The sequence below is a fragment of the Eschrichtius robustus genome, chromosome 12 (assembly GCF_028021215.1).
Source record: "Eschrichtius robustus isolate mEscRob2 chromosome 12, mEscRob2.pri, whole genome shotgun sequence".
NCBI lineage: Eukaryota > Metazoa > Chordata > Mammalia > Artiodactyla > Eschrichtiidae > Eschrichtius > Eschrichtius robustus.
This window is the reverse complement of record NC_090835.1, coordinates 53,045,036-53,071,199: the sequence shown is the minus strand read 5'-3', so window position 1 is coordinate 53,071,199 and position 26,164 is coordinate 53,045,036. Positions and strand designations below refer to the sequence as shown.

Sequence of the window (26,164 nt, the reverse complement as noted above, 5' to 3'; positions counted from 1 at the left end):
AGATACAGAGTTCAGCTGAAGTATTTAGCTGTTGACCAAAACCCCGGGCTCCCTCTCCCAGGGTGCAGGCTTGTTTCTGGTCCACAGCTGTGCAGCCGCGCAGCTAGTTCTCACCCATGGAATGAGCGTAGAAGTGTTATTTGTCGCTTCCTGTTTGAGGCTTTTAAGAGGCAGGATTCTCTACTCTTTTTTCTGTCAGCTGTGTGCAGAGGACTCCAAGGCCCCATTTTTCATATTTATGGTTTAGTTTTGTTTTTTTGGGCTGCGTCATGCGGCTTACAGGATCTTTGTTCCCCGACCAGAGATCAAACCTGGGCCCTCGGCAGTGACAGCACTGAGTCCTAACCACTGGACCGTGTGGTTTTCCCCTTTTTTTCCTATTTAAATATAAGGAAACAGAAACAATCCCAGGTCTAGAGATGGCCTGCTTCCCCCTGTTCTGCCTCTGAAGGACCCCCCCCCGTCTGAAGTAGTCCCCCACAACTCCACCCAGCCACCCCCCATCACCCTGTTCTGTTGCCCAGTTCTGCTTTCTTCCCAGCACCTCTTTAGCTGAAATCCCCTTGCTCACATCTTCATTACCTGTTGGTGGTGGGTCTTCTCTACCAGGACCTGAACTGCGTAAGGGCAGTGACCGTCCTGTCTGGGTCACCACAGGGTGCCTGGAATTTAGAAAGCAGTCAGGATCTTTTTTTCTTGTTGTCGTTTTTGTTTGTTTTTGCTTTTTTTAAAAAATTTATTTTTTGGGCTTCCCGGGTGGCGCAGTGGTTGAGAATCTGCCTGCCAATGCAAGGGACACGGGTTCGAGCCCTGGTCTGGGAAGATCCCACATGCCACGGAGCGACTAGGCCCGTGAGCCACAATTGCTGAGCCTGCGCGTCTGGAGCCTGTGCCCCGCAACAAGAGAGGCCGCGATAGTGAGAGGCCCGCGCACCGCGATGAAGAGTGGCCCCCGCTCGCCACAACTAGAGAAAGCCCTCGCACAGAAACGAAGACCCAACACAGCCATAAATAAATAAATAAATAAAATTAAAATGAATATCACCTTTAAAAAAAAAATTTATTTTTTTATTGAAGTATGGTTGATTTACAGTGTTGTGTTAATTACTGCTGTACAGCAGAATGATTTAATTATACATATACATATATATATATATATATATATATATATATATATATATATACACATACACATTCTTTTTAAAAAATATTCTTTTGCATTATGGTTTATCACAGGATATTGAATATAGTTCCCTGTGCTATACAGTAGGACCTTGTTGTTTATTCATTCTGTATATAATAGTTTGCAGCTGCTAATCCCAGCCTCCCTCTCCATCCTTCCCCCGACCCCCTCCCCCTTGGCAACCACCAGTCTGTTCTCTATGTCCGTGCAGAATCTTTTTTTTTTTTTTTTGAATGAAATGAAGGAAGATTTTCTTTGCCAAAGCCTCTGGTAACAGCACTCCTTTCAGAAAAGTCAGCTTGGGTGAAGTGCTTGAGAGGCGTGGACCTCCTCAGAAGACCCAGTAATGATAATTATTAATCATGATCATTAATAGGGATAATGAGGGAGAGGGGAGTGGCCAAGCTGTGGAAGGGCCCGGGGCAGTCACTTCAGGCCTGCAGGCCAGGAGGCAGGAGCCTGCTGGGAGAGGCTGGATGCCCGATTTTATTTAGTTGGGTCAACAGCTTTCCACTGACTTACGCACTCAAAACGGGGTTCCGACGCCAAAGCAAGCAGAGGTGAGCCGAGGGATGAGAGAAGTGTCTGCCAGTTTGTCAGGCTGTCAGGACGGAGCTCCTAATTTAAAGCAACACCAGCAAACACTGAACAACGGCATCGCTGTAGTGGATTAAAGGCTGAGAGAATAGAAGACCTGACACAGCCAGCTCACTTTCGGATTTCTAGTTCTGGCTCGAGTGATAAACCTTTGTGTGGTTCTAGTCGTGGCTCATTGTCTGGCAGAGGCTCTGCTTCAGGTCACTGCATCAGATATTTATTTGATGCTTCCTCTGTCCCAGCCCTGTGCCAGATGTTGAGGGGGACAGCGGTGAACAAGGCTGATCAGACCTTTCCCCTTGGGCAGAAGATCTGGACACTATACAGGTGTTGTATATCATCACCTCCAAGGCCGCATTGTTTTAGACACTGCTAGGAAAGGAAGCCAGTGTTAACTATATGAGGATGCAAATCTCTTATCATTTAGAAATTTTATTTTATGCTCCTTGAAAGAGTTCCTTTAGACTTAACTAAATGGAGATTTTATATATTCTTGTGAATACATAAAAAGGAAACTTGATGAAGGAAAATAAATTGGTTAAGATATTCCTAAAGTGGCCCTCTTCTAAATTTCTTTTCTTTTTTAAGGACTCTTTTTAAAGAAATCCTTTTTAAAGTATCTTTGCATACTCTGGTCCTCTGTGCCATCCAAAGTGTGAGCAGTGCAGCATTCTTTAGAAGAATCTGTGAAAGAACTAAAAGCTACTGGTGCTGGGCTTGTAAGCTGGCTTTTGACTGTTTTGATGTGCCTGTTTCACCATCTCGCCATGTCAGCCCCACAACCTCTGGTTCCCAGGGCTTCGAAGAGTGCTCCGCTCTGGCCTCTGGGATTTTCTTCCATGTGCTGACACCCATTCGCAAGTTTTGATGCTGGCACATGGCAGGCAATGGTAACTGCTCCACAGGTGCTGTCTGGTCTGGCCAGCAGCAGGTATAGCTCCGCCTCCGGTTGGAGGGAAGAGATGGTGTGAAAAGACGGGGCGTCTTTGAATCCGTGAAGTGTGATTAGCATAGGGGCCGAGGGTTTTGCAGGAGGAGGCAGAGGGTGCTCTGGGTCCTCCCAGCCTGTGCTCAGACCTTCCCGGGAAAGGCACCTCCAGGCTGAGACCTGAGCGTGGGATGATGGCAAGGCAGGAGGAAAAGGCGGGAAGAGCGTTCTGGAGGAGGGAACGGCCTGTGCAAAGGCGTAGAGTTTGGAAAAATTCTTGATTGGTTCCCAGAATGGACTTTTTGGTAGTGGTGAGGTATGGAAGCGCTGTTAGCCATAGAAATCAGTTCGTCATGGTTCTGTTAGGCTTTGACAGCTTCACCGTCATTGTCAACCGCCTCAGCAAAATTGCTGGAGGAATTAATCAAGCAGTGAGGGTGTTAATTTACCTGTTTCATCTGGGTCTTGCATTGAAAGTCTAAAAAGGATAAACTGGGAAATAGTTTCTTGACACCTCTGTTCAGCTGCCACCCTTCCCTGGTCGCAACATTATTTCCATGGTTCGGGTCTACTCACAGTTCCCTGTACGTTGCTTTTTAAAGTTTTTATAATGGGGAATTTTCAACATAAAAATATTGAGAATATTATAATGACCCTGCATCCATCACCCAACTAAAACAATTATCAACACATGGTCAGTCTTGTTTTATGTCTGTCTCCCATCTACCCCATGGATTGTTTAGAAGCAAATCCTAGATTCCATATTTCAGTATGTATACTTCGTAATAGTGACCACTATGATTATATTATATTATATTGTTATATTACTATTGTCACAGCTTAAAAGACAAGCAATATCAAATATCCAGTCTGTTCAGGTTTCCCCAGTTATGTGTGTGTGTGTGTCTAAACAGTTGGTTTGCTCAAATCAGGATCCAGACAAAAACCACACACTGTATTTTGTTCATGTGTCTGTCTCTCAAGTCTCTTTTAATCTGTGGCTTCCTTCTCTTCCTTCTTTTTCATTACAATTTATTTCTTGAATAAAGCTGTTCATTCATTCCTGTGGTTCACTCCCATTGAGTAGATGCATCTGAGTGCATCCCTGCGGTGTCCCTAACAAGTTCTTCAGTCCCCAGTATTTCCTACCAGTTGGCAGTTAGATCTACAGGTTCAATTGATTGTGGTATGGATCTTGAAACCTGTGACATTGCTAAACCCATTTATTAGTTCTAGGATCTTTTTCTGTAGATTCTGTCGGCATTTTCCACATAAATAATCATGTTGTTTACAAATAAAGACATTTCGTTTCTTCCTTTTCAATCTACATGCCTTTTATTTCCTTTTCTTATTGCAACCTTCGGAAATATGTTGAATAAGCATGGTGAGAGAGGACATCCTTGTTCCCTGTCTTAGGGGGATACATGCAGTCTCTCATTACTAAGTACATTGTTAGCTTTAGATTATTTTGTAGATGCCTTTTATCAGGTTAAGGAAGTTCCCTGCTGTCCTAGTTTGCTGAAAGCTTTTATCATAAATGGATATTGAATTTTGTCAAATGCTTTTTCTGTATCAGTTGATATGAGTATTTGGGTTTTCTTCTTCGGTCTGTTAATACGGTACATACATTGATTTTCAAATGTTGAACCAGCCATGCATTCCTGGGACAAACTTTAGTTAATTCTTGAGCATTTATGTTTTTTTATCGATTGTTGGATTCAATATGCCAATATTTTGTTGAGGGTTTTGATAGCCTGGAAAGAGTTGATCCAGCAGCTTGCTAATGACCCAGCCCACTTCCAGACCTTCTCTTTGAGACATTCACATACTGATAAGCCAGCGCGGGTTGTTCTGAATCCTTGGCTCTCATTCCTCTTCCTGTGGTTGCTGCTCTTTTGGGCTTTACCTGTGTCTCACTTCTGCCCATGTGTTAGAACAGCATAACGTAGTGAAACTCAGTTCAGAAGCAGGATGTAAAAAGAAGCATTTGAGTCCAGATCCAAGGTGATTTGTCTCACCTTACTGAGGTCCTGCTCTGTGCCCGGCCCCAGTGTAGCCCTGGGGACAGTGTATTTGTGCTGCATTTATCTGAGTGGTCTGGTTCCCTCTTAGCAGGGTGCACGAGAGGGGGCTTTGTTTAGGATGAACTTTATGTACATGTCTCTGTCCTTCCTGCTTCCTCCACAGGCATCTAGACCAGGGCAGAGGCAGGGCTGCTCTGTGGGGACCAAAAGGCCCTGCGTCTTACCACCAGGCAGCTTTTACAGCAGCCAGGAGGCTCAGGGTAACCCTGCAGGCCTGGTGAGGGGAAGTGTAGGGAGGGGCCAGGTTCCAGCCTTACTGGTTATTTTGTAAGTGAAGGTCAAGGAGGTGGGGAACTTTCTGAAGGAAAGTTTTTGTTTTCACCTGGCACACAGGTGACTCGAAAGTGAGAGAGCAAAGGAGAGCGAGGCATCAGAGAAGGGCCTGCTTTTGGGAGTGATGTCACTGAAGCTGGGGGCGCAGGTCACAGTAACTGTGCCTTTGAACCGAGGACATGGTGGCTGGAGAGGGAAGAAGACAGGGGCGAGGTGTCCGTGCCAGCCCCGTGGTCTTGTCCTCTCTGGGGAGTTGTTCTCTAGAATTGGGCCAGAGGGCAGGAGCGGGGGCACTGGTGGCCCACAGGAGGGGGAGGCCTGGCGCATTTTTCTTTCATGAGTGGCTTTGTCTGTGCCAAGGTCTGGACAGATGGGGCTGCCAGCTCACGTGGAGCCTGTGGTCAGCACTCTGAGGAATCCGAGGCAGCCGCCTCCCGAACGGGCTCGCAGGGGGAGCTTCCTGTCGGCCTCCGCCTGCTGTGATGCGGGGGCCACTCCCCACGTCACCCCCAAGGGTCCCCGGGACATCTGTGCCACCTGCCGCCCTCCTCCCACCCGCCTTCTCCGCCCGTTCCTCTGGCTGTATCTCTGATTCTGCTCCTCGTGCCCCTGCAAGCATGGGCACAGCCTCCTCCTAACTGACTGCGCGCTCCTTCTCCCCCATCTCCACTAGATTCGTTTTCCAAGCCTGCAGTTCTGTTGTGGTTCTTCCCTGCTCGGTAACCTTCACTGGCTCCCCATTGCCTTCCCGGAATGTCTACTTCCTCAGCCTGGAATCGGACGCCCCCCCGCCCCTGCCAGCTTTGTTCCCGTCACGCACATGTGCGGTTTGCCTGCAATGGAGAACAACTCACCTGTCCCCAGATACGCCCCGTGCTTTTCCACCCCACGCCTTCCCACCGGGTTCCCTCAGCTGGAAGCCTCCTTTTCCCTTGCCTGTGTGTTCAGATCCTGCCTCCCGTGGGTCCACACTGGGCCACACCTGCTCTTCACAGAGGATGTGCCTGGCCTTCCTCTCCTCCAGCATCCTTCCTCACAGATGGTGCCTCCCTGATGGCATTCGTCCCCTGTTTTCTTTTTAGGTACCTGTGTCCGGGTCTGAGGCTCCTCGCCCTTTGGGCAGCACGGGTGTCTAAGCTGTCCTACGTTGTGCTCATCTCCCGGTGACAACTCGCTGCACTTCAATGAACCGCCATTTAAGTGCTGCTCTGTGCGAAGAGCTTCTCAGACATCATCGTGTTTACTCTTCCCAAAATACCTCTGCAAGGACTTTTAAAAAAATTAATTTATTTTTGGCTGCGTTGGGTCTTCATTGCTGCGCGCAGGCTTTCTCTGGTTGGGGCGAGCAGGGGCTACTCTTTGTTGCGGTGTGCAGGCTTCTCACCGCGGTGGCTTGTTGCAGAGCAGGGCTCTAGGCGCACAAGCTTCAGTAGTTGTGGCACATGGACTCAGTAGTTGTGGCTTGTGGGCTCTAGAGTGCCAGGCTCAGTAGTCACGGCGCACAGGCTTAGTTGCTCCACGGCATGTGGGATCTTCCCGGACCAGGGCTCGAACCCATGTCCCCTGCATTGGCAGGCGGATTCTTAACCACTGCACCACCAGGGAAGCCCTATCCCCATTTTAAAGATGAGGAAACTGAGGCCCAGCGAGGTTAACTGGCCCATTAGTAATTGTGTTTGTTAAGTGACAATTTGACCTATGATGGTTGCTAACTGTGCTTTACTGTTCCCCTTCAGCCTCCCTCATTCTGATTGGAGGCGGCCTTTGGCCAACACTCAGGCTTCCTTCTCCACTCCTCACAGGATACCAGACGACAGTCATGCATCCTTAACCACTGTGGTTTTCCATCAGTGACACATGCTTACAATCCTTTAATGGTTCTTAGGTATTTGCTTTGTCATTTTTTATCCCAGACTAATTTCTTTTTCCCCCAGGCTGGCACTGGTTTGGCATCATGCTGCCTGGGTTTTTTTTTTTTGTTTTTTTTATTTTTATTTTTTATTTTATGGCTGTGTTGGGTCTTCGTTTCTGTGCGAGGGCTTTCTCTAGTTGTGGCAAGCGGGGGCCACTCTTCATTGCGGTGCGCGGGCCTCTCACTATCGCGGCCTCTCTTGTTGCAGAGCACAGGCTCCAGGCGCGCAGGCTCAGTAGTTGTGGCTCACGGGCCCAGTTGCTCCGCGGCATGTGGGATCTTCCCAGACCAGGGCTCGAACCCGTGTCCCCTGCATTGGCAGGCAGATTCTCAACCACTGCGCCACCAGGGAAGCCCTGCTGCCTGGGTTTTTAATCAAGGTATCCCACACCCGCATTCTCAAATTCAGCAGGCGCTTACTTCTGGCACGTGCCCAGGGCTGGATACCAGGCCTCCTGCTGGGGCCGGCCGCACAGCTTCTTCAAATATTTACTTCCCCAGGATCTGGCCAAAGTACTGAGTGGCATAACCCTTTCTTCCGCATCAAGGTTTCCGTAGGATTGTTTTTGGCAAAGTGGAAACCAATGTAGCCTTGTGTCCCTCAGCAGGGCTGGGAACATGGTTAGGACTCAATAAATAATCACTGAATAAATAATTTATTCTTCTTTTCACTTTAAAAACTGGGGTTGCCTAAATGGGAAACCAGGGAAATTCTGAAAACAGATGCATCGGTTAGCTTTTGCTGCATGACAAACAGTCGTAAAATCTTGGTGGCATCAACAATGAGTGTTTGTTGCTCACATGACGGAGGTCAGCTGGGGTTGACCCTGCTAATCATGACCCGGGCTGGCTTCCATGTCTCGAGGTTAGCTTCTAGTCTGATCTGAGCTGGGTTCAGCTGGAGTAACTGGGTTCAGCACTATCCACGTGTCTGTCACCCTCTGGGAGCAGCAGCCTAGCAGCTTGAGTCTCGTGACATGGTGGGAGGTGGCGTTGTTGCAGAGCTCATAGTGGGCAGTACCCGCTCCCCAGACTCAAGGACCTGCCTGTGCTCAGCACCGTGTAGACAGTTGCCGCCCTGAATTTAAAGAAAATCAATACGTAGATGTATCTGGTAGGAGGATCTTCTTTTCAAGTGAAATCTTACCAGGAAGCATAAATAAGTGGTTCTCACCAGCTGAGCCACTCGGGGTGGGCCGAGAGGATGCTAAGGCAGCCGTCCTGGGCTCCTGCTTTTCCCTCTTAGTTGCCACGGCTGCAGGGAAGCCCAGACCGAGAGCTCGAGGATGTAGCCTCTGACTGTCACTGGCATTTTTCATTTTTCTCAATCGAACCCGGAGCCTCCGGGCCCAGCAGTTTTTGCCCCATCAGAGCCTCTCGTCGAGGACGATCCAGGACAAGCATCCTCTCGGATGCGATGTGGGACGGAGGTGGGGATCTATCGAGCCATCCTCCGCCGTCCCCTTTACAGCGGCTTCATTATGTAATAGTCAGCGACAAGGTTCTCGGAGGCAACAGCTGCCTTCCAGCTGAGCTGCCCCAAGAGCATCTCCGCAGAGGGGACGTGTCTAAGCCAGAGTGCCAGGTGCGAGACGCAGATGTGATCTCTCACCTGGGCCCACCACTGCCCTCTGAGCGGACCTCAACTTCCCCTTGCAAAGAATCAAAACACGAAACCCAGAACAATGCATACTTTCAGAACAGGCCAAGCGGGACCTTTTTTTTTGTTTAAGCGCCTGCTCCAGCTACTGTGCTTGCACAGCAAATCACACCCAAGGTTAGTAGCTGTAAAACAGCCACTTATTACGCTCACAGAGTCTGTGGGTCAGGAGCTTGGGCAGGATGCAGGCTTGTCTTTGCTCCAGGATGACTGGGCTGCATCTGGGAGACCTCGAGAGCTGGGGCCGGAACGATTGAAGACTAGCTTTCTCACGTGTGGTGGTTGATACTGGCTGGTGACCAGCCCTCAGCTGGGGTTTTGGCCAGACGCCCACCCGTGGCCTCACCAAGTGACGTCTGGTGGGAGAGTTCCAGGGGTGCGTCTGCAGATGGGGGGGGCCACAGGGAAGCTATGTCGGGGCCTCTAACCCAGCCGTGGGAGGCCTGCCATGTCAATCCCACCACATTCCAGGCAGTGCCAAGGCTGCCCAGATTCAAGGGGAGCGGATGGATTCTGCTTCTTGGTGGGGAGCAGCAAGGCTCTGGAAGAGCACAGCAGCCTGGAAATGTTGCTGTGGCCGTTTTTGGAAAACACAGCCACAGTGTGCTAACTGGGGGTCGGATGTTACTTTTACCCTGCACTGCTGAGGCCGAGGGAGTCAGAATATCTGGTTGCAGAGAGTTTAAGCTTCTTGTGCAGCCCGGTCCGGTCCCGTCCTGTCTTCTACCCCAGCCCATTGAGTCCTCAGGGAAAGCTTTACAGTTAAAGCTTTGCTGATGAAGTCATCTGCCCAGTCCCACAGCTTGGGAAAAAAAAAACACATAAAAGAGGCAGGAAGCAGGGTACTGTGGTTAAGAACCCCATTTGGGAAACAGATGGAAAAGACTGAATCCCATCTCTGTGCAAATAGCTCTATGGCCTGGGGCAGGCACCTCTCCACATCTGTTTCCTCATCTGTAGAAGGGGAGTCATAATAGCACAACCCTGTGCCGGGCACGTGGGAGGTACCTAATGAGTAGTAGCCATTCGTGAGAATAATCATCATTATTTCAGCACTTTGTAAAAAGCTCATGTCCCAGCAAGGGCTGTGGACCCTGCCCCTGCTCCCCCTGGTCCTGGAGAAGATTCTTGGCAGTCAGCCTCTTTTATTTTATTTTTATTATTCATCAGGGAACCTCTGAGAAACACTAGCTCCTACTCTGAGTCAGACCCTGGCTGCACACAGGGGTCTTATCATCTGATTTTATCCTGATCTTAGAATCTTAAAAAAGAGCATTTAATGTATTTTCTATGTTTTCCCCTATAAATTAATATTGTGTTCCCTCAATTGAATACCCACCACTGGGGAATTCCCTGGCGGTCCAATGGTTAGGACTCAGCGCTTTCACTGCCAAGGCCCAGGTTCAGTCCCTGGTTGGGGAACTAAGATTCTGCAAGACTAGAGGCCAAACAAAAAAACCAGGAAAAAAAAAACCCACCACTGTTTCAGTAGGATAATTTACTAGAGATGGCATTTCTGGGTCAAAGGATATGCGTTTTTTAAAGATATTTGACAATTTGGTGTTGAGCCCAGCAGTGCCTCCCAAGCCCATGCTCAGTTTTTTTTTTAAATTAATTTATTTATTTTTGGCTACGTTGGGTCTTCGTTGCGGTGCGTGGGCTTCTCATTGCAGTGGCTTCTCTTGTTGCGGAGCACGGGCTCTAGGCGCACGGGCTTCAGTAGTTGTGGCACGCGGGCTCAGTAGTTGTGGCTCACAGGCTCAGTAGTTGTGGAGCATGCGCTTAGTTGCTCTGCGGCATGTGGGATCTTCCCAGACCAGGGCTCGAACCCATGTCCCCTGCATTGGCAGGCAGATTCTTAACCACTGCGCCACCAGGGAGGTCCCCAATGCTCAGTATTAACCCTCACATGTTAGTTCACTGTTAATGTTATTTCACAGTTCGTTGCATACTTGTTTGGGGTGAAGCACCAGGACTTTCCATGTGTTAACTGAAGTTAATCCTCATCGCATCCTAAGAGGGTGTACTGTCACCTTCATCACCTGCTGTAACAGTCACCAATTCATGCCCAGTCCTCCTTGAAATACATCCTCATCCCCTTACTCTTCCCATATTACATTTTAACAGCTTTATTGAGGCATAATGTACATATTGTAAAAGCTACTCGTTTTAAACATACTATTAAGTGATTTTGAGTAAACTGACAGGGTTGTGCAGCCATCACCGTAATCCAATTTTAGAACATTTCCATCATCCCCCAAAGATCTCTCATGCCCACTTGCTCCCATATTATTGTGAAGCAGCTCCTATACTACGTTTTGGCTCATCCATAAATATTTCAGGGTGTGTCTCAATTGCTGGGCACTCCATCTGCTTGTTGTGGTGGCCCCTGCTAAGGCAGCCCCCCTCCTGCTTGTGCCCCCAAAGCAAACCCCTGTGTCCAGTGCTGCCTCCTGTAACCTGAGAGCCAAGGGGACATGATTGCGGAGAAGAGGCTGCAGTCTGCCCACAGGCCATGTTTACTACGGGGTCCTGGTGAGAATCCAGTTTCACCCCAAATGCAGTTCTGCACACGTCACTGAAGGCCTCCTCTGCGCTGGGCCCTGGGGGTAGAGCAGGGAATTCGCTCTGGGCCCTGCCTGTGTGCCCACAGCTGACCCATCCCCAATGAGGAACGCACTGGCCAACGGTGGCCCCGGCTGGGGTGGCCAGCTTGTCAAAGCGTCACTCTGGCCTGATCCACACCTGAACGTGTGCGTGTGTATTTTGCACAGCTTCCCTGGTGACCCCTTGCTTCTGGGGTTAAAGCTCGCAGTTGTTTCAGATGCGCAGGAGAACCGCAAACGTACTGGTCTCCTCCCGCGCGTAAAAGGTAGGGCCTGTCCAGGGCGATGCTTTTTCCTTTCTCTATTCCCCTCTCAGCACGAGGGAGCAGGAGCTTGGCCTTGCCCAGTGCCTGGAATGTGGAAGGCCTCAGGGGTGCACCGTAAACGGTATTCATTCATTCCAGCCACAAATAACTATGGAGAACCCACGCACCATTCAGGGTTCCTGGCTCTGGGGCAACAACAGTGAGCAAAACAGATCAAAACCCCCATCATCAGGGGGCTTATTTTCGGGGGGTGACAACAAAAATAAACAGGTGAAATACACAGCTTGCTGGAGCTCTAAAGCAGAATAACCGAGTGAGGAGAGACTACAAATGATAAAATACTTAATCTTTTTAAAAAGCAGAGTATATAACTGTATATAGCATGTAATCCAATCTTCAAAAAGGAATAATAATACATATGTGCTCATAACATCCATATGTGGAAAGAAATACCCCAAAATACCAGGGATGGTGGTTATCTCTGAGAAGTGGGATTATGGGTGATTTTTGTTTTCTTAAATAGACACCTGTATGAATTAATTTTCTATACTGAATAAGTATTGATTATGTAATTAGAGTAACCCTATTGTTTGAGCAGGACACTTGACATGACCGCCATTTTTAATGGGCCCACCTTTCTGAGTTGGAGCCCCAGAGCCCTGCCTCCGAGTGTGTGGGACTCTGAATCAGGGTAGGATTCCCTTCTTTTATCCGGGGTCCCACAGACTATTCCGTGCTCGCCCTAGTGGGAACTGGACAGAGAGTTCAAGCCCTTGGCTGAAAACAGAGGCAAGAGCCAGGAAACGGTCCTGGAGAGAAACAAGCAGGTCCTGTAGGCAGGGCAGCATCATGGTGGGGAGCAAGGACATGCAGTCGCATGCCGGGGTCCCAGCTGGCTCTACTTCCCTGCTGTGTGACTTTCAGCAAGTCACTTAACCTCTCTGTGCCTCATTTTCCTTGTAAAATGATGACAGTAGTATTTACCTTCTAGGACTGTTGTGAGGATGAACTTGGTTAAAAATTGTAGAGCGCTTAGCCCTGGGCTTGGGTATAGTAAGTGCTCGCGAAGGGCTGTCCTTGGTGGAGCATCAAGTCAAGGAGGGCCAGTGCGACAGAAAGGAAATCCACATGTGAAACGAGACCGGGTGGCAGCTAGGCATCCTGCAGGGCAGCCGCCCACGACAGTGCGTCCTCCTGATCAGTGTCAGCAGTGCCGAGGTTGAGAGACCCTGAGTCCAGTGAAGCCGCAGCTGATTAAAAGGAAAGGGTAGATCTGTATATGTGCCATTAAAGAGCTCCAAGACGTGTCTTAAAGTGCTTTTTTTTTTTTTTAATTTTATTTATTTATTTGGCTGTGTTGGGTCTTCGTTTCTGTGCAAGGGCTTTCTCTAGTTGCGGCAAGCGGGGGCCACTCTTCATCGCGGTGCGCGGGCCTCTCACTATCGCGGCCTCTCTTGTTGCGGAGCACAGGCTCCAGACGCGCAGGCTCAGTAGTTGTGGCTCACGGGCCCAGCTGCTCCGCGGCATGCAGGATCCTCCCAGACCAGCGCTCGAACCCGTGTCCCCTGCACCGGCAGGCGGACTCTCAACCACTGCGCCACCAGAGAAGCCCATAAAGTGCTTTTTACAACTTGACGTGTGATCTTTGTAATATAAGAAAGCAAAATAAGTGAATTTTAATAACCAATGAATAATCCTTTGGCACGTGGCTGTTCATGAGATTGCACGGGGCCATTTCCTGGTCTCTAGAGGGGGCTTCACCAGCAGACAGGTGCGTCTCCCCGCGCCCCAGGGCAGAGCTCAGCCACAGCTGGAACACTGCAGAGTCTCCTGCCTGCCAGCCTGCTGCCAAGCAGAGTCACTAGGGGCCTGCTTGCATCTACAAATGCAGTTTCCCATCACTGTATCATCGTCCACATCTCTGACTTTTTGAACAAGCTTGGCTTTCATCTCCTGGGCTTTTCCAGAAAAGCCTCTTAGAGTTGGTCTGAGGCCTTTTGATGTTGCCTTTTATCAGTTGCTTTCCCTCCTCCTGCCTGTCTCTCTCACTGAGACATTATCCCAAGGTCAGAATAAAAACCCTGTGAGAGGGTGGGGTGGGTGACCTGCTGGCATCCAGCCCCGGCCTCTCAAACAAAGGTGTCTGGTGCCATCTGCAGCCAGACACAGGCACACTCAGTGCCCCAGACGTGGCAGGGCATCGGGGGACAGGCCTGCCGAGGGAATGTCCCTGGGCACAGGCAGCCGGGACCCTGAGACCACCAGAGGTCATCTCCTGAGCACTGCCTCTGGAGGCTTCTCCAGAACTTGTCCATCTTAGACTTCAAAATTCCATTTCCTCCTTGAGGGAGACCCACCCAGGCCTGGGCCTGCTGCCTGGCACCTGGCCATGGACTTAGGGACCAGCCTGTTTTAGTTGCAAAATTCTCAGGGGACAGTCGTCTCTTTCAGGTAATGTTCAGTGTGCTTCGTCTCCTGTGAAATTGAAACACACTGCTGCTTTCACAAAAATTATCTCTTCTTTCCGATAAGAATTCTGATAGCATGGAGTCAGAAAGGACATGGTTTGAGGGGGACGAGGTGGTTTCTAATCTGAGGGAAAGCCAGTGGCTGTAAACATGCCGCGGTGGGTCTGTGAGACCCGGCTTTGAGTTAAGGGTTCTTGCAACGTGACTTTTAAACCCCTGGACATTTATGTTAGATACCTTATTTTCAACTTTTCATGACAGTTCGTTATAAAAGAACAGACCTGGGACTTCCCTGATGGTCCAGTGGTTAAGACTCTGCACTTCCACTGCAGGGGGCATGGGTTTGATCCCTGGTCGGGCCACTAAGATCCTACATGCCGCGCAGTGAGGCCAAAAAAGATAATAATAATAAAAAATAAAAGAACAGACCTTTATGAGAGGAGCTAGGAAGCACCCAGAGAAACAAGTGAGTCCTTCAGGTGGTATCACATTGACGTTACTCCAAACAGAACCAGGACTTCCTTGGTGGTCCAGTGGGTAAGACTCTGTGCTCCCAAGTGCAGGGGGCTCGGGTTCGTCCCGCATGCATGCTGCAACTAAGAAATCTGCATGCCACAACTAAAAGATCCCACATGCCGCAACGAGGATCCCGAGTGCCACAACGAAGACCCAGCACAACCAAAAACTAATAATAAATAAATTTTAAAAAAAAAATAAATGAATAAACAGAACCGTATGTGTCTTCCAAAAGCCTCCCAGCCTTCTTCACTTCAGCTTCTCTGAATTCAGGCTTTTCTCACTGAGAACAAGAAAAGGTCCTAATAGGTAAACAACAGGGTCCTACTGTACAGCACAGGGAACTATATTCAATGTCTTGTAATATTGAATAATAGAAAAAGAATCTGAAAAAGAACATATATGTATAACTGTTGTATATATATATATACACACACATATACACACACACACATATAACTGAATCATTTTGCTGTACACCTGAAACTAACACAACATTGTAAATCAACTCTACTTCAATTTTTTAAAAAGGGTGGGGGAAGAAGAGGTCCTGAGAGGCCTGGTTGCAGGGGGCGGGGTGGTCGCCCACATCCCAGGCCTTTTCTCTCCATTGTCCTTTCTTCTGCTTCACCTTCCTGGCTGCCCCCTGAGTATTGATCTAGAGGATTCAGGGCACTTGCAGAGGTTACCCACTGGCCCTGGAGGAGTTCTTGAAAAGTTTAGAGTCAATCAAGTCTCTCTTTTTCTTAAGTGCACTAGCTAAGATGCTGGCTAGCTAAAGTAGTAATAAATGACTCCTTCGGCAAAAAGGACACTTTCGGTAGTGTGCACAAGTACACACCATCTGCTGTCTAAACGAGATTGTCCAAAATTGGGCTCTGCTGGAGAAGAGCACGTGGTAGGCAGCCTGAGACCCAGGGGTCAGAATTCAGGAAGTCTTATTTCACAGTCAGGTTTCCCAGAGAGGTCTGAGACAGTTTGGGGTAGAGCAATAATGTACTTCCTGCTGCACGGCGCTCAACCCCTGGGCTCAGAGGGGAAGACCTGCCCGGGCCCCTTTCCTTGGTTGGGGAAACTCCCCCCACGTGTCTGCAGACTTTGTCACAGATGAAGACTTATAAAAATTATTCTAATCTTTGAATTAAATTAGGTGCAAAACAGCTTCTCCACCTAGAAATCCACTGCATAATCCTGGGTTATTTGCATTTTAAGGCAGGCCTTGAATTAAAATGCCCCAGTGTGTGTGAGAGGGTCAGTGCAAGGCTGGGGAGACCCCCCAGACTCCCCAGAGAGACGAGGCCTGGAAATGGGGGCTTATAGGGCAGCAGAGCTCTGACCGTCATGCACACTCCTGAGTGAAGCAAAGCCTCCCTTTGAGGCTTTAAAACAACCTCTAGGTGTGAATCATTATATCACTGTGGCCGGCTGGCTGGAGAGGAACTGAAAAAATGAAAATCCTCTTGCTGCTCATTAGCAAAGGGAAATACGCAAATGTTGAGGGTCCCTGTGTGTCAGGGCCACACTCTTCTGCTTTGATCTGTTAAGCAGAACACTCTTCGTGCCCACTTTAGGCTCAAGCTGAGTGTTCTTTGCTAGCTGGTGTCCCTGTACCCGAGGACCTTGGTAGAATGCTAGCAATGAGGGGCTTTGGAAAATAGAGTTTTTAGCGTTAGCCACTTTAACCAGCGTTAGATCCATTTCATGATCTAATTCTCATTGTAGACTCACATTTTCTACAGCGGGGTTTCTCCACAGTAGGGCAGTAGTTTGAAGGCTACACTTGAGGCCAGATAGTTCTGTATTACGGGGCCTGTCCTGTGCATTGTGGAGGGTGGGTAACACCCCCCCTGCAACTGTGACAACCAGTAATGTCTCCAGACATTGCCAAATGTCCCATAGGACACAAAATCACACACACACCCCCTTGGAGAATCACTGTTCTGTAGGAAAGAGGCAGTGTGAAATATTTAAGCTTTGTCCTAAATTAGTTGTACTTTTAAAATAGACCCTGAGACTTTACATACGTTTAACACCTGTGTGTTATTGGTTTATCCCCTGTGTGGGGTGAACAAGACTTTGTTCTCTGTGAGTGGCCTTCCCAGAAACTCAGAATCTTCTCTTCCCTCTTCCAGTCTGCCCTTCCAAGGTTTTCTTATGTTGCTAATAATTGACCTGATCTGTTCATTCATTACTAGGTCATTAGTTTATTGATTCTGCACACTCATTCATTCATGTAACAATATACTTAGCAAGCTCTCACCGCAGGCCCGGGGGGGAGCAAGTACCACCTTGTAGTCAGGATTCCCACACATCTGATGGCACATCCGCCTTCCTCAGGTCGTTTGTGGTGAGGGCTCACAGTTTTTGGAAGGCAAAGCTGCATCTGACATGGAGGAACAGGGTCCCTGGAATCAGACAGACTAAGGTTCAAATCGTGCCTCCGCAGCCTACAGTGGACGTAGCCTTAAGCTAAGTATGGGGGCTTGTGTGCCTCCGTTTCCCCTTATGAGCATGGGGATGATCTTGTTGACCTGCTAGAGTTGTGGGGAGTCTCAAGGAGATCATGTACATCAAGCATCAGTAAGTGGTAACGGTGAGGAAAATCGTAAATTTTCTATGGCAGGACAAACAAACAGAAAAAAACAAACAGAAACAGCAACAACAAATGACATGCCCCGTTTGTGGTAGGCCTTACCCCATGGGCAGTGTGCATCTGCATTACACATTAACCAGACCTCCTCAAAGCAGGAGGATGAGATCAACGTTTGAGAAAAAGCTGGCCCCTTTCTTCACATGCCAGCATTGTAATTCTATGATTAATATATTTCTTTTTCATCTCCTATAAGGGGTTGCATTGACTAAAATGTTTGTCTCTACATGCATAATTGAAAAAAAAAAAAACAACACTTGAGGAACTGTGTACACAATGCTAACCTGTCAATATGATACATAATTTCTTTGTCTCAAAAATATATAAAACTGCGGGACTTTCCTGGTGGCGCAGTGGTTAAGAATCTGCCTGCCATTGCAGGGGACACGGGTTCGAGCCCTGGTCCGGGAAGATCCCACATGCTGTGGAGTAACTAAGCCCGTGCGCCACAACTACTGAGCCTGCACTCTAGAGCCCATGTGCCACAACTACTGAGCCTGTGCACCTAGAGCCCATGCTCCGCAACAAGAGAAGCCACCGCAGTGAGAAGCCCACGCACTGCAACGAAGAGTAGCCCCCGCTCGCCGCAACTAGAGAAAAAGCCCGTGCGCAGCAACAAAGACCCAATGCAGCCAAAAATAAATAAATAAATTTATAAAAAATATATATGTATATATAAAACTGCATTTCTAACTCCTGATCAATGGAGCAGTTCTCAGAGCTTCTGATAATCTGTTTCCCAGGTTATAGTCCTCAGGGTGGCTCGAATAAAATGCTCTTTTCTTTCTTCTTAGCTTGCTGGTTATTTGATTTTTCGTTGACAGTAACTTACTGTCTGCCAGCTGGTAGTTTATACGTATGAACTGACGTTTTGGTGGGTCAAAAACAGTCAAATATTGGCAACTTCCTTCAGTTCAGCCTAACATGGAAACCTGGGGTTCAATATCACGCTGACTCCGTGGAGGTCCAACAAATAAGGGAGGTGGTCCTGCCTGGGTATTTCCAGAATTCCTGCCCTCTCCCTGAGGATGCATCCTGCTGGCACGTGGACCTCAGAGAACAGAGAGAACAGACCACTCCCTGCCGTCCTCAGCATTCACAATGGCTTGTGTTTCAAAAGCTTGTACTGTGGGAAATTGCACTGTTCCAGCCAATTTGTGATGGGGTAACCTGGATTGTGGCAGCTCCTCAGTTCCCTGTGGTTGTTTGTGTTTCTGTTGTTTTGTTGTTTGTTCCCTGGGTGCCCATCTTGGGTGGGCATTTCTCTGATGTCTCTGTGTTCACGTCCCAGATCTCGCTGCTGATCGCCTTCATCTGCGTGAGGAGCTCTCTGTGGACCAGCTACAGTGCCTACAGCTACTTTGAAGTGGTCACCGTTTGCAACTTGATCATGATTCTCGCCTTTTACCTGGTCCACCTCTTCCGCCTGTACCGCGTGCTCACCTGTATCAGCTGGCCCCTGTCGGTAAGGGAGTGGCCGGGCCTGCTCTCGGCCTGCACGAGTCAGGATGCTGGCTGGGCACTGAGACCTGACGGAGTCCTTCCTGTCTGCCTACCCCGCCTTCCTGCACCATCCTTGGCTGCTTCAGCTCTGAATTTCCCACTGTTAGGTGGACGTCTATGCCTCATGTCCCACTGGTTTCTAAAACTCACCACTGGTTTCTAAAACTCACCTTCCAGCTACAAGAAGGCTGTGCCTCTCACCTCAGTGCTTGTTTTCTCAAGTGACAGAAAATGGGCTGTGTGTGTGTGTGACTCGGAGGAGGAACATGGAAGGAAGAAGCTGACAGGGGTGATGGGTATTTACACTGTGTGAGTATTGATAAGATTTGTCAGCTAAAGTCGACTGGCAGAGTCTGAGGAAACATGTCAGAAGTTGCTAGGGTTTTTTCTTCCCACTATATTCTTTTTAAAAACAGCTTTATTGATATATAATTCACATGTCATACAATTACCCAGTGAAGTGTACAATTGAATGAATTTTAGTGTGTTCCCAGACTTGTGTAACCATTACCTCAGTCATTTTTAGAATGTTTTCATCATCTCAAAAAGAAACTCTGTACCCTTTAGCTGTTACCTCCTATCCCTCATTCACCTCCAGCCCTGAGCAACTACTAATTGGCTTCCTGCCTCTGTAACTTTTCCTATTCTGGACATTTCATATAAATGGACTCATATATTTGGTCTTCTGTGACTAGCTTCTTTCATTTAGTAGAGTGTTTTCATGGTTTATCTATGTTGTAGCATGTATCAGTACTTCATTTCTTTTTATAGCTAATATTCCATGGGAAGGATATACCACATTTTGTTTATTCATTCATCATTGATGGACATGTGGCAATTATGAATTTCTACCTTTTGGCAATTATGAATCATGCTGCTATGAACATTTTGTGTACAAACTTTGTGTGTGGACTTATTTTCATTTTGCTTGGGGATATACCTAAGAGTGGAACTGCTGGGTCACATGGTAACTATGTTTAATTGTTTGAGGAACTGCCAGACTGTTTTCCAAAGTGGACGTACCACTTTACATTCCTAGCAGTGGTATATAAAGGTTCTAATTTTTCCACATCCTTGTCAACACTTGTTATTTCCAACTTCGAGATTTTATTAATTCTAGTGAGTGTGAAGTTACAGCTTGTGGTTTTGATTTGCATTTCTCTGATGACTAACGATGTTAGTCATCTTTTCATGTACTTTTTGGCCATTTGTATATTTTCTTTAGAGAAATGTCTTTTCACATCCTTTGCCAATTTTTTGATTAGGTTGTTTTTTTGAGTTGTAAGAGTTCTTTGTATATTCTAGTTAAATGTCCTTTATCAGATATTTTCTCCCATAATTTTTTTTTTCTTTTCTTTTTTTTTTACTTTCTTGATAGTATCTGTTAAAGGACAAGTTTTTTATTTTGATGAAATCTAATTTATATTTTTCTCTAGTTTATGGTTTTGATATAATATTAAAAAGCCATTGCCAATTCAAGATCATGAAGATTCACCTCTGTGTTTTCTTTTAAGCCTTCCATACTTTTAGCTCTTACATTTAGGTGTTTGATCCATTTTGAGTTAATTTTTGCATATGGTATGAAGCAAGGATTCAGGTTCATTCTTTTGCATGTGAATATCCTGTTGTCCCAGTTATCTGTTGGGAAGGCTATTCTTTCTCCCATTGAGTGGTCTTGGCAGCTTGTTGAAAATTAGCTGGCCACAAATGCATGGATTTATTTCTGGACTCTCAACTCTGTTGCACTGATCTTACTATACTACCTTGGTCACTATGGATTTGCAGTAAGTTTTGAAATTAGGAAGTGTGAGTCTTCCCATTTGTCCTTTTTTTTCAGGATTGTTTTGGATTTTTGCCATTCCATATGAACTTTAGAATCAGCTTTTCAGTTTCTACAAAGAAGTCAGCTGGGATTCTAATACAGATTGCATTGAATCTGTAGATAAGTTTGGAGAGTATTACCATTTTAACAATATTAAGTCATGATCCATGAACATGGGAGGTTTTCCCATTTATTTAGATCTTTTAAAATTTCTTTCAACAATGTTTTGTAGTTTTCAGAGTATGAGTTTTATACTATTTTTGTTTAGTGTGTTCCTAAGTATCTTATCCTTTTTGATACTATTTCAAATGTAATTATTAATTTCATTTTTGGAGTGTTCATCACAAGTGGATAGAAATACAATTGATTTCTGTATATTGATCTTGTACCCTCAATCCTGTTGAAATCATTTATTAGATCTAATAGATTGTTAGTGGATTCCTTAGGATTTTCTATGTATAAGAGCATACCATCTGTGAATAGAGACAGTTTTACATTCCTTTCCAATCTACATGCTTTTTGCTTCATTTTCTTGGCTCATTGCAAGAAATTAGTTGAATGTTGCATTAAAGTGGCAAGAGCAGATATCATTATCTTGTTGCTGATTTTAGGAGGAAAGCACTCATCTTTTATCATTAAATATGATGTTAGGTGGGGGTTTTGTAGGAGGTTTATCAAATAGAAGATGTTACCTTCTAGTCCTACTTTGTTGAGTGTTTCCATCATGAAAGGGTGTTAGAATCTGTCAAATGCTTTTTCTTTGTCTGTTGAGATAGTCATGTAGGTTTTCCCCCCAGGATTCTATTAATATGGCATATTACATTGATTTTCACATGTGGAACTAACTTTGCATTCCTGGGATAAATTCTGATTGGCTGTGGTGTATGATTCAGTTTATGTGTAGCTGGATTTGGTTTGCTAGGATTTTTGCGTTTGTATTCATAAGATATATTATTGGCCTTTAGTTTTCTTGTGATGTCTTTGGTTTTGTTATCAGGGTAATACTGGCCTCATAGAATGATCTGGGAAGTGTTCCCTCCTCTTGTGTTCTTTAGAAGAGTTTGGGAAGAGTTGGAATTGATTCTTCTCTAAATGTTTGGTAGAATTCTGCAGTGAAGCCACCTGGTCCTGAGCTTCTCTTGTGGGTAGTGTTTTTATTGTTAATTCAAATTCTACTATTACAAATTTTATTCAGATTATTCCTACTTGAGTCATTTTCAGTAGCATGTCTTTCTAGGAATATCTCATCTAAGTTATCTAACTTATTGGCATATGATTGATCATAGTATTCTTTTAAAATCCTTTTTAACTCTGTAACACCAGTAGTGATGTCCCCACTTTTATTTATTTATTTATTTTTGGCCGCACCTCTTGGCTTGTGGGATCTTAGTTTCGAGACCAGGGATTGAACCCAGGCCCCAGCAGTGAAAGCACCGAGTCCTAACCACTGGACCGCCAGGGAATTCCCATCTGTCTTTCATTTCTGATTCTGGTCATTTGAATGTTTTCTTTCTTTTTTCTTGATCAGTCTAGCTAAAGGTTTCTCTATTTTGTTGATCTTTTCAACGAACCAGCTATTGATTTCATTGATTTCCTCTATTTTTCTTCCGTTCTCTGTATCATTCATTTCTGCTCCAATCTTTATTTCCTTCTTTCTTCTTGCTTTAGGTTTAGTTTGCTTTCCTTTTTCCAGTGTCTTAAGGTAAAGGTTAGGTTATTAATTTGAAACCTTTCTTCATTTTTAATATAGGCCTTGACAGCTATAAATTCCTCTCTGGAGCACACCCCACTGTCAGTGGCCCTAAGCCCCAGTTCTCCTCTGATCTGGCGTTTGTGGGGAGGGGAAAGGATGAGGCGAAGCATTCCCTTGTTGTCGAATGACAGAGGCCCCGCCTCATCCAGGGCCTGCAAAGACCCCATTTTATCATGGAGAGTGAATGGGGCGGAAATGGGTGCCCCTGTGGACCCAAGGGAAGCAAAGGCGGAGTCAGCCCTTCCTGCAGGCCCCTCGGCAGTCTGGCCTGAGGGCACACTTCCAACAGAAGAGAAGAGGGAAGACAAAATGAGGACAGAACTGGGAGGACTTTTGTTCACAGAATGGGGAGACCCTCCAGGCAGCCACCAAAACCAGCACATTGCTAGCCCAGAACTTTATCTGAAGCAGAAGCAAAGGCACACATCTTTTTAAGGGGCTTTGCTTCTCAGAGCTGGAGCTTCATTTAAACTCTCCATCCTTGGAGTTGCAAGCAGCCCATTTGCTTGTTAGTAGCTTTGGCCGGAGGTCAAGGTACCATGGACAGATTGACCTCAGGAGTGGAGTGGTCCTAAGGGGACATCTCTCCTCACCCGAGAAGCACCCTTTCTCTTTGTCGCCTCTCTTCCTGCCTGCCTGGCGTCTTTTCTCTCTTGTGTGGCCTCATCCTGGCTGGCCTTCCTTTCTTGTTGCCTGTGAGCTTCACTGCTCCTGCCGGGGTGTTACAGGGAGAAGAAGAAGTGTCACTCCCTCCCCTCCATGCATCTCTCCTGACGCCCAGGTGCCTCTGAGAACCAGGAGTGGAGCTCCCTACCCACTGCTCTGCTTTGTTTTTGCCCCCAGGAACTCCTGCACTATTTAATCGGTACCCTGCTCCTCCTAATCGCGTCCATCGTGGCAGCTTCCAAGAGTTACAGCCAGAGCCGACTGGTGGCTGGAGCGGTGAGGACATTCTCCGGGAAGCGGCAGGAATGAATTCCTGTTCCGAATGCTCATTTTCTTCCTCTCAGGGCAGCAAAGGGGTTGTTCTCTGGGGCCTTTCTTTCTCAGAATCAGTCCGGACCTTGATCCACCAGCAGTGGTCTCCAAAGAGCCTTAAACTTGGGCCCACGGGGCAGGGTGTCAGAAGGTGGATGGGCAGGGCTGTTATAAACTCAAATGGCCCCAGCGGCCCAGGCCTCTTTCTCTTACAGCCACTACTTAAATCAGGGGGCAAGTAGGTTTTAATTCTCATGTTCACTCTGGTCATTTGCTCATGGCTGTCTCAGCCCCGTTCAGGGAAAGGTTCTGAGGCCTCTTTCCAGCCCAGGGGAACATTATTGTGATCAGCTAGTGATAATCTGCCATGAGTCCTAGCTTTGCCATTCCTGACTTTTAACAGTATTCAGGCCAGGAAATAACACTCCTATACCTTTCAGAGGTGAAAATTGACCCATCTGCTAACCTGAATAGAAGTAGCATGGAAGTGGACAAAACATAGTGCTATGGGAGCTATATATATTTATCACACAGATACACATATGTGTATATACATTATTTTAAAAAGATCTATAGATTCCTGTCATCTGATTTCTGATTTAGCTAATTGTTTACAGTTTGGAAGTCTGTAGGCCAGAACTGATTTGCCTCACTTTTCAAATGAGTTTTAAGAAAAGCTCTCTGTGTGATAGTCACTCACTTCCACATGGTACCAAAATTCTCTTGACTTTGGGCCAAGAGTGGGTGAGTGCCTGGAATTCCACAGAGGGGTGGAGTCTGCATGGGGCAGAAGGTCACCACGGAGGGGCAGCCAAACCCCTGAGCACTTGTGCCCCTTAAGCACCTTCCCCCCTCCCCAAGCAGTTTCCAAGAAGAGGGATGGTTGCCCCCTGCCCAGCTGCAGGCAGGCTGGCAGAGGGGGCACAGAAGAGCTTGGCGCCCGCTGTGTTTCAGGACCATGTGGGGAGATTCCCACTGGGTTTCCTGATTGAGGTGGCACATTACAATGTTAGCCCTGGAATCCCAATAAACCCCATTTGTCATACACGATCTCTGTGCCTAGGACCAAGCATGGGCCAGGCGAGGGGCCAGAAGAAATGAAAAGACATGGTCCCTGCTAATGAGAAAGTGGTGATCTAGCTTAGGAGGCCAGGGCACATGAAACAATTAGCACACAAGGCACTGTCATCCAGAAGAGCATTGTGTAGCCCTATAATAAACTGTTCAGTTATGCAGTGTGGACAGTTGGAGACTGGGATGGTGTATAATGTGCTAATTGTGCAGAACAGACAATGAGAGGCCAGGACAGGCTCTAATAGGCTGATTATGTGGTGCAGACAATTGGTACAAAAGGAGCCACAGCAATGGACGGGGTCGGGGGTGGGGTGACGGGCAGCCACGTCTGGAAACCAGCAGCTAGGTTGGATAATCCTGCGCTTGGTCTGGCTGCTCCTGGGCCGTTCCTTCTGGACCTCAGGGAGCTCCCAGCCGTGCACTTGGAGGGCCCGAGGGCACCTGGGCAACAGGCAAGCAGAGGTGGACTCTGGGCTCAGATCTCTGGTCTGGCCCTTGCTGGCTCCACATTCCTGGGCTGAAGAGTTGACCTCCTGTCCCTGGTTTCTTGAGCTGAAAAATGAGCGGGGAGAGGTAACAGCCGCGCCCACCTGGCAGAGCTGTGCGGGTTCCTTTAAAGGGCTTAGAACACTGCGTGGTACCAAGTAAGTGCTCAGTCAGTGTTAGCTGCTGCCGCTGCCAGTGTTGACAAGTCAGGAGAGGCTACAGGCTTCCAAGTTCCAGGCAAAGACACCTGAGTCCCTGCCTGCTTCTTGCTCCATCATTTAATGAGCCACCGTGAGGCCCTTTCCTTATCACAAACGAGGCGGCTGCTCTGGGCTAGGTGCTCACAGCTGAGCACAGAAAGGAAAGGAGCGCTGCCTGAACTTATTTCAGCCTAACGTTACTTAAATACATGCAAACCTAAGACTAGGTATTGGGGCCTGAGCTTCTGGCTCCGACACAGCTGTAAAGCCAGACAGACAGAAAGCCTTTACGGATGAAGTGCAGATGATGCTACCACACCAAGAAAATCCATTTGAATGTTAATGTGTTAAAAACCCAAGTTAAAATGTACTATTCCTCCTTTTTCTGTCTTATTAGCCCAGGATAATTAAAAGTCCGGTGGCTTGGCCCCAGCTCGGTTGTAAACATAAACCCGAGCGTGGGCAGGTAGTTGCCTAGAGAAGAGGTGAGGGGTGGCGACCGGAGGCCTGACTGTGTCCCAGCTGTGGGCCCGGGCGTCACCTCCACACCTGAGCGAGGACGGGTGGCCGGGTCACTTGAGTCCCTGAGCTCCCTCCCAGCCACAGCTGGTATAGGAAACAGGCCCAGGGATGAGCAGCAGAAAGGGCTGCCGCGTGACTGCCCTTGGCCTGGGCTCTTCCTGCCCCCTTTCTCCCGTGCAGATCTTCGGTTTCCTGGCCACCTTCCTCTGCCTGGCGAGCGTGTGGCTGTCCTACAAGATCTCGTGCGTGACCCAGTCAACAGGTGAGTTCTGGTCTGAAAACAGATGACCAAGAAGGTTCCCTCTGCTCAGGAACGGGAGGACACAGGCTCTGGAGCTCGGCAGTAGGGAACCACCCTGCTGCAGAGGACCCTCTGCTCCGTCTTGTCTCCACAGCGCCCAGGGGCACCCTCACATCTGCGTCTCTGATGGCCAAGCGTTTTCTTTAAATGAGTTTCCTAATGACAAAAATAAAATGTAGTACATTTAGAAAATCGAAATAAGAAAAAGAAATTTTTAAAAATAAAAACCATTATCACACTACCCAGAAACAGCACCTGCTGGGTGTCTATCCCTCCTGCATTTCCTCTCTGAGTATATATATAGAGAGATGTGCTTGTTTTGTTTGTTTGGCTGCCCTGTGCAGCTTGCAGGATCTGAGTTCCCCGACCAGGGAGCGAAACC

The 26,164-nt window shown here is 47.5% G+C and overlaps 1 protein-coding gene across 1 annotated transcript in view; it reads left to right on the top strand.

Annotated features, from left to right (window-relative positions):
* Positions 1 to 26,164, top strand: part of CMTM7 (CKLF like MARVEL transmembrane domain containing 7) — a 42,705-nt gene that overhangs the window by 14,829 nt on the left and 1,712 nt on the right. The window contains exons 2-4 of the mRNA XM_068558930.1: positions 18,435 to 18,608; positions 23,065 to 23,163; positions 25,662 to 25,743. Of these exons, the coding sequence (XP_068415031.1) occupies positions 18,435 to 18,608; positions 23,065 to 23,163; positions 25,662 to 25,743 (355 nt within the window). The remainder of the gene's footprint in view (positions 1 to 18,434; positions 18,609 to 23,064; positions 23,164 to 25,661; positions 25,744 to 26,164) is intronic.